This window comes from Myotis davidii, unplaced genomic scaffold, assembly GCF_000327345.1.
Source record: "Myotis davidii unplaced genomic scaffold, ASM32734v1 scaffold319, whole genome shotgun sequence".
Lineage (NCBI taxonomy): Eukaryota > Metazoa > Chordata > Mammalia > Chiroptera > Vespertilionidae > Myotis > Myotis davidii.
In genome coordinates this window covers 176,603-185,544 of record NW_006290675.1, presented here as the reverse complement: position 1 = coordinate 185,544, position 8,942 = coordinate 176,603, and the positions used below count along the sequence as shown (strand labels likewise).

At 41.7% G+C, this 8,942-nt stretch overlaps 1 protein-coding gene across 3 annotated transcripts in view; it reads left to right on the top strand.

Moving 5' to 3' along the window:
• ZNF346 (zinc finger protein 346) overlaps nt 1-8,942 on the top strand; it is a 28,190-nt gene that overhangs the window by 3,640 nt on the left and 15,608 nt on the right. For 2 of the 3 annotated variants that reach the window (XM_015563873.1, XM_006763692.2), the window contains exons 2-5: nt 130-233; nt 1,048-1,140; nt 4,794-4,938; nt 8,582-8,812. In XM_015563873.1, coding sequence (XP_015419359.1) covers nt 130-233; nt 1,048-1,140; nt 4,794-4,938; nt 8,582-8,812 — 573 coding nt within the window. The remainder of the gene's footprint in view (nt 1-129; nt 234-1,047; nt 1,141-4,793; nt 4,939-8,581; nt 8,813-8,942) is intronic. The other variant, XM_015563874.1, reaches the window with a different exon arrangement.

Genomic DNA, 8,942 nt, shown 5'->3' with positions numbered 1-8,942 from the left:
GTGACTGAGGTTTGTCAAGATATAATAGTATGGCATTCCATTACTCAGTGCCTGCATTTGAGGCACAGTTCAAGGACAATGCTATTGAAGCAGATTTTTAACTCACAGATTTTATTTTCCTCTCTATAGTGGAGCATATGATTCAGAAGAACCAGTGTCTCTTCACCAACACCCAGTGTAAGGTTTGCTGCGCCTTGCTCATTTCAGAATCTCAGAAGCTGGCACACTACCAGGTATGCCAAAGTACCTTTAGAACTCCTTTACTTTCCAGACCTAGTTCCAAGCCCCCACTTCTCCCAACTTGCATTGTGAAGAGTAATTCCTGCTTAGCCAGCCAGATATTGCCTCCATGCATGTTGACTGTAACTTGAAGACTAACTTAATTTTTCCCAACTCTCATTTCTCTCATCTAAGTCAGAATCATTATACTTATATCTTCCCTTGTAGCTTATACAGTAGAAAGTATGAGCTTTGGCTTTAAATAAACCAGAGTTTGAATCACAGCTCTGCTACTCATCTTGGGCAAGAATCCTCAGCACCTTCAGCCTCTGTTTTCTCATCTATAAGATAGAGATGATGCCCTAGGTGGTTTGCCTCAGTGGATAGAGCATCAGCCCACAGACCAAAGAGTCCCAGGTTCGATTCCGGTCAAGGGCATATACCTCGGTTGCAGGCTCAATCCCCATGGGGAAGGCAACCAATCAATGTGTCACTCTCACATCGATGTTTCTGTCTCTTTGTCTCTCCCCCTCCCTTCCACTCTGTCTAAAAATCAATGGGCAAAATATCCTCAGGTGAGGATTAAACAAAACAAAAATAAGATAGAGATGATGATAATTTTCTCAGAGCTTGTAAAGATTCGATTTGACAGCATGTAAAGTGCCTTGAGCAGAGTGGGAACTCCATAGACTAGGTTTCTTCCCACACCCTCTCCTGCTTAAAAGTTTTATGAGGATGAATCAGGTGAAAATCTAGTAAGTGTTTTTGAGTTCCTTAGATATGAATTGGCATTTGGCTATCTTTTATCTTTTTCCTGGGTTCTTACAGAGCAAAAAACATGCCAACAAAGTGAAGAGATACCTAGCAATCCATGGAATGGAGACATTAAAGGGGGAAATGAAGAAGCTAGACTCAGATCAGGTAATCCAGCTGCCATGTTGATACTGCTTGCTTCCTGATGAAGCCAGCAGACAGGTTGGTGTGGTAAAAAGAGCATGGGCTTTGAGTCTGACTTGGCTTCAAATTCCAGCCCTGTCATGTGACTTGGGCAAGTCTTACTACTTCTCTGAGCCTTGATTTCTTCCTTTATCAAAAAGAGGATGCTAATATCAACTATGTTTTAGGATTTTTCCAAACTGAAATGAGGGAAAGAAAAAGACCCCACACAGAGCCTGGCACATAGCAGGAGCTTAGTAAATGGAGCCATTGCTATGTATTACCACCCAGTGGTTTGATGGAGTAGAACAAGAAGCTGCCCCTTCACTGCTTAAGGAAACAAAGTGGAAGGAGGCCAGGCTGCTTTCTTGAGATCAGGGAAAAGAGCTGAGCTCAGCACTTGAATGTTTTGAGACAAGTGGTAGGAACACTTTATCAGATGCCTGCTCTGATAGAGATGTAAACACATTTGCTTTTTGGCTTAGAAATAATGTGGGAATTATGCTGAAACAACCCAGAATCCATAGAGGTACTATAATTTTTATTCCATAGGAGGCTGTGCAAACATCATGGGATAAGAAACTAGCACTGGCTCTACAACTTACTGGTTAGATGACTTGAGGTAAATTACTTAACCTTTGTGTACTTCACCCATAAAACGGTGATAGTAATTTCTACCTCGTAAGGGTATCATAAGGTAATTTCAATTCCTAGTATATACTCAGTGAATATACAAACTGTGCCTCCTATTACAGGTTTGAAGGGCCATGCTCATCCCTTCTCCAATTCACTAGACTGATCCCCTACTTGCCCTTCTTATAATTTAGAATTCCAAAAGTCAGGATCTAACCAATGCTACCCCAATAAGTTCAATAAAAATTAAAAATAGCTCAGTCGGCATGGCTCAGTGGTTGCGCATCAACCTATGAACCAGGAAGTCAAGGTTCAATTCCTGATCAGGGTGCATGCCTGGGTTGCAGGCTGGAACCCCAGTGTGGGACATGCAGGAGGCAGCCAAGCAATGGTTCTCTCTCAAAGTTTATGTTTCTATCTCCTCCCTTCCTCTCTAAAATCAATAAAAATAATACTTTTAAAAATAATAATAATAATAAATAGCCCTGGCTGATGTGACTTAGTTGGTTGGGTGTCATCTAATGCCCTAAAGGGTTTCAGGTTCAATTCTCAGAGCACATGCCCAGGTTGCAGGCTCCATCCCCAGTAGGGAGAATACAGGAGATACCCAAAAGATGTTCCCTCTCACATTGATATTTCTCTCCCTCTCCCTTCCTCTCTCTCTAAAAATCAATAAACATTTTTTCTTTAAAAAAAAAAAAAAGGAGCCTTACCAATATGGTTCAGTGGTTGAGCATGGACCCATGAACCTATAGGCTATGGTTCAATTCCTGGTCGGGGCACAAGCCTGGATTGCAGGCTCGATCCCTAGTAGGGGTCATGTAGGAAGCAGCTGATCAGTGGTTCTCTCTCATCATATCTCTCTCTCCTTCCTTCTTCTCTCTGAAATCAATAAGAACATATTTAAAAGAAAGAAAAAGAAAATCAGGATCAACTCTGTGACCCTGAGCACGTCACTTCACCTCTTTGTATTTCAGTTCCTTCAACTCAGGTGGTCCAGTAGTTCAAACAAGGTCACAGGCTCCTCCCCCTTCCCCAATTAAAGAGTTTTCCAGCCCAAAATGTTGATAGTGCCAAAGTTTAAAATGTTGTCTTGCCCTAGCTGGTTTTGCTCATTGGATAGAGTGTCAGCCAACGGACCGAAGGGTCCCAGGTTCAATTCTGGTCAAGGATACATACCTTGGTTGCAGGCTCATCCCCAGCCCCAGCCCTGGTTGGGCTCATACAGGAGGCAACCAATCGATGTGTTTCTCTCACGTCGATGTTTCTCTGTCTTTCCCTCTCTCACTTTCCCTAAAAAGCGATGGAAAAATATCCTTGGGTAAGATTAAACAAATAATAATAATCCTATATAATAAAAGGCTAATATACAAATCGACTGATGGGTGGACCGACCAGTTGCTATGATGCATACTAACCACCAGTGGGCCGACACTCAACACAGGAGCTGCCCCCTGGTGGTCATTGCACTTCCACAGGGGGAGCGCTGCTCAACCAGAAGCCCTGAGCCAGGCTCGAGGCTGGCAAGCACAGTGGCAGCGGCGCTTTTGCAGGCTAACATTTGCCATTCATATCTCAAATAAGATCTTAGGGAAAACTTTCCCTCTCTTCCAGTACTAGAGGAGTTGTTCTTTTCAAGTCCTTATACCCACAGTAGAGGCCTGGTGCACAACATTCATACACTGAAGGGGGTCGGCCCTCAGCCCAGCCTGCGCCAACTCACAGTCAGGGACCTCTTGGGGGATGTACGACTGCTGGCTTAGGCCTGTTCTCCCTGGACCAGCTCCCCAGGGAGAACAGGCCTAAGCCGGCAGTTGGACATACCCTAAGGGCTCCCAGACTGCAAGAGGGTGCATGCCGGGCTGAGGGACCCCACCCTCTAGAGTGCACAAATTTAATGCACCAGGCCTCTAGTAATAAATACAAAATAAAATGTTGTCTTGCCCTGACCAGTGTTTCTTGATGGTTAGAGCATCAGCCCAAGCACCAGAGGGTCACGGGTTTGATTCCCGGGCAAGGGCAGGTACCTGGGTTGTAGGTTGAGTCCCTGACCCCAGTGTTTGGGAGGCAACCAATTAATATGTCTCTTTCACATCGATGTTTCTCTTCTCTCCCCCCTCCTCCCTTCCACTCTAAAAAGCAATGGGAAAATATCCTCGGGTGAGGATAACAAAAATAAATAAATAAATTAAATGCTGTATTGCCCTGGCCTGATAGTTCAGTTGGTTAGAGTGTAGTCCCGATACACCAAGGTTGCGGGTTTGATCTCCAGTCAAGGCGCATACAAGAAGCAATCAATGAATGCATAAATAGGTGGAATAGCAAAATGATCTCTCTCTCTTTCTCTCTCTCTCTCTCTCTCCTCCCTCTCTCTCTCAAATCAATAAGTAAAAATTTAAACACAATGATCTACTTGTTCGATAAACCCTGAGCCTCTGCTGTGTGCCAGACTCCAGCAGGTTGCTAAGGATAGGAAACAAAGTCAAACAGTCCATGCCGTCCATGTTGAAGTTTAGTTCACAGAAAAGTCTCCCAAGCTATTACGCTGTCAGTTTAGGGTTACAAGTGGTATGCTAGAGAAGTCTGTTTCATGCACTCTGGGAGTATGGGGGAGGAACAAAATTAATTTTTCCTGGAATAGTCACACAAAGTGGCTTGATAATTATTTATTGAATAATTTTCTTGAGTAAAAGTCTCCCAGAAGATGTTATATTTAATCTGGGCCTTAAAGGGTAAGTGGACATATTCCAGGCAGAAAAAAAGGAAAGATCATTCTAGGTAGCAAGAATGGCCCACACAAAAAGTAAGAAAGTAACAGAGCATAAAATGGGGAATGGTGAGTAGAGCCTGGGATGAGTTAGCTGGAGAAGAATCCAGAAAGGTAGGTTGGGGTAGTATGTGAACGGGGCCTTAAATACCCATTCTCCTGTGGGCAAGGGGAAACCATTTAAGATTTTCTGGCCGGGCAGTGACATGTTCAGACCTGTGTTCTTTCTCCCAACCAGAAGAGCAACAGAAGCAAAGACAAGAACCAGTGCTGCCCCATCTGTAACATGACCTTTTCCTCCCCTGTCGTGGCCCAGTCGCACTACCTGGGGAAGACCCACGCAAAGAACTTAAAGCTGAAGCAGCAATCCACTAAGGTGGAAGGTACTGGTTTTCCTGAGTAGTGCTATATCGGGACCCCCCTAACCCCATCCTTAGGGCACTAATGCCAGGTGCTCCCAGAAATTATCACTGGGGCCACAGACTTGAAGAGGTTGAACTGCTTTTGGGAGCCCTTAAAAATATTAAAGTAGCCCCAGCTTCACTGAAATGCAGTCTCCGAGTTGTACTCACCTAACCTCTCTTTATTTGGTTACGTCAGTTTTTCTCTGTAAAAGCGTCTTAGCCCTGAGCTTTTGTTCTGACTAATAATTCGGGAGTGTCAAAGTCTTTCAGGCCATGCACACCGTGAGAGCATTCTACTTCCAACCTCTCCCACTTAGATTTTTTTCCTCCCAGCATCCACCTGCACTTATTATCATATGTTCCAAGTTGAAAGCTAAAACCTAGTCTTTTTTGTGTGCTCAGGTTATGCCCTGCTCACTTTAATCTTCAAAGGTGCCTTTTCTCAAGACAGGGACTTGCCTTTCAAAGCTGAATACTTCAGTACTATCACTATTGCCCCATAAGCTGTGTTTGCAACTGCTATGAATTCATTCCCAGTATAGTGACTTCTAAAGTAACCCCCTTTATCTTGTCACCACTGGGGCTCTTGATTTCATCTCATTAACTCCTGACTTTCTGGGATTTTTTAACCTCTGCTAACTGCAGTTAGTCAAGAGTGAAAATTCTTTGATCTTTATTTTATTTTTTCTTGGTAACTTGTGCTTCTCTCTTCATTTTGGACCAAAAAGTAGGTTATACTATCTATAATACATACTGTCCTTTTTTATATTATTGTATTATGAAAACAAGACAACAATATTTTGGAAGGCTTTGAAGATAGAGTAAAAAAATTCACTTATAATTATACCTTCTTATCACACCCAAATCTAGTTATTCATGCTATGAAGCTGGGCTTTGAACTCACAGATGCCCAGGTTTAAATCTCAGGGCTGTTATTTACCATCTATATGATTTCTTCATGCCTAAGTTTCCTCACCTTCACAGATTGTGAGGATGAAATAATATATATGGAACCTAGGACATAACAGATGCCCAATAAATGACAGCTGCTATTGTTAGTATTATCACCATCATTAAGATAGCCAGTGAGTGGCATTCCCCACATCTAATGCAGTAGTTGGGCAGGCATCTACCACATGGAGCCTATTACTAATAATAATTGATTTCGTTAAAGTCAGTGTTGGTACCATTCATGGCACCAAAAAAACCTAAATATTAGTCCAAGAGAAACCAGCTTAGGAACAGAACTTTGTAAGGTCACTCACTTATCTTTATATGGACTTATCTCTCCATAAATAGGAAAATTCCCTGGAATATGCCTAGTCCCAAGGATTCCATATTCTGAAAGTTATTTTCCATATCCACTTTTGGCCTTTGCCACATGCATATATGTTTTTTTATATAGTTGTAATTGTCATGCATGTATCCTGCTTTTACTTTTAGTTTAAGCACATTTTCCTGTTATCACATGAGTTTATTAGTATATTTCTGAAATTAAACATTTTAAATGTAAAAGTGATATAAGCATGTAAATATGGAAAATATAGATAAGTGGAAAGAAAAAATGCCCATAATTTTACCATTCAGAGGTAACCATTGCTAACATTTTATAGTACTGTTTCTACTGTAATAATTTGCTGTGTGTGTGCATGTATGTGTGTGTCTGTATCTGTTTTATGTATATCTAGATTGAATCTATGTATATGAACATATAAACATACAATACTTTAAGTAATCTTGTTTTTATAAAAATGATGCATACTCATTATGAGTAATTCTAGTTCAAACAATGCAAAAAGTACAAAGAAAAAAGTAAACTTTCACCCAAATTCTACCACCAAGAGAAAAACACTGTTAATATGTTGATGACTTTCAAAATACCAGAACACACATATAAACTGTGTATGTGTCTTTTCACAATAATATAATTATATTGTGCGTGCAGTTTTCTTTTCATTTTAATTTAACATTTCTATTTCCTCATGTTATTAAGACCTTTTTTTAAACATTTTTAATGACTAGAAAGCATCTCATCATACCACATTCAACCATTCCTCTAATGTTTTTCCCTCTCTCCTTCTTGTATTTATAAATAACTCTATACATCCATATAGAATACTCTTTCCATATTTCAAGCTGTTTCTTGAGGGAAGACTCCAGAGGTCTCATTTTTATTGGATGTCCATTAAGTAGTTCCTTTAACTTTACTTAAGCATTTGCCTCTGATGCTTCTCTTCAGTATCTTTTACAAAATGACCTTTATATCAACCATTATCTCTTTTCTGATGTCAAAAATCTACATTCATTGTAGAAAAGTTGGAAAATACTGAAAAGCCCCTTTACTTTATGCTTTTGGTCTTTTTCCATACATCACCAGTATGTTTTTTGTTGCTTTACAGAATTGAGAACTTAAGAAACACATTTCTATATAACCTTTTCTTTTTAACTCAGTACCACATGCTGAATATTCCCTCATATTATTAAATATTCTGCAACACGTAAATTACTTTCAAAGTGACTTGCTGAAACAATGACCAAGGAAAATCAATGGCCAGAGAAATTGAGATTCCCTATACAGTGGGGCCCTGACTTACGAGTGTCCTGACTAACGAGTTTTTCCGAGATACGAGCCGGCAGTGGTAACTAAATCCACACCATTCCAGCCATGTGGCCTCATTAGTGAGTTATGGCATCCACTCTATAAGGCAGCAGCACGACCTGCAGTCAGCATTCGGACATCTCTTGATCCACAGGAGGTTTACACATATGCCCATAGCAGGCTCTGATTAACAGAATTCACTGACCAACACCAGGGATTTTTTGAAGGTGAAAGCATGAACTGTAGCCTTCAGGTCCCCTCACCACACTCTGGCAGCCTGGCAGAGCAAAGAGGGCATGGTCTCTAGGATCACACAGACCTTGGTTCCACTCACTAGCTGGGTGGTCTTGGGCAAATCATTTGTCCTGTGAGCCCTGGTTTTTCTCTGTAGTGTAGCAAAATGATATACTCGTATACCTCATGGAGCAGTTCTGAGGACCAAGGGAGAAAATACATGTACAAAGCACATAAATAAATGTCAGTGTCATCCTCTTCTCTCCCCACCTTAGCCCAGAAAGCAGTGTTGCCCAAAAAAGCCTCCCAGTATAGTTGCCTTTTCTAAATGACCCTGCAAGCCCTCAGTCCCTCAGTTTCTACATTTGCACATTGCCTCCCAGCTCTGTGGTACTGGGGTACTGTGAGGATGGGAATAAAACACCCAAACTTTATCCCACTTACTGTGAAGTTCTGGGGAATTCTGAAGGATAAAAAGACTGCAAGCATGTACATCTCTAGTCTGTTGTCATTTACAACTTGATAGTAGAAGTGCAGAACCTCCTCAGAACAGGAGGAAATCAGGAATCATGTTCCTAAAGTAGTTAACGCTATTGAACAGATTAGCTCCCCCAAATCTTTGCAGTTTTCTTACTCAGAAAAGGCTTTCACTGTGTGATTCACCCTGGCAGGGCCCCATGTGCAAGTGTGATTAACTAGTTACCAGTCTTCATTTGCATTCAGTATACTCAAAAGCCTGGCTCCTTTTGGGTTTTTTTCATTGTTTCTGTTTGAACTCTCTCACTGCAGCTCTGTCGAAACGCCTTACAAACCCTTTCATTGTGGCCTCCACCTTGGCCTTACACCAGAATAGAGAGATGATAGACCCAGACAAGTTCTGCAGCCTCTGCCACGCGACTTTCAACGACCCTGTCATGGCTCAACAACACTATGTGGGCAAGAAACACAGGAAACAGGAGACCAAGCTCAAACTCATGGCACACTATGGGCGCCTGACTTACCCTGCTGTCACCGACTCAGGTAAGGGAGCCCAGCTCACACCCATAGTTGAATCACAGCTGGACCACCAAGGCTATGCTTTTCCTCCTTAGGTCTCTTAGGGCAGACATGGCAAGCTCAAATGCCTACAGCAGCCAGAGAAAATTTAAAT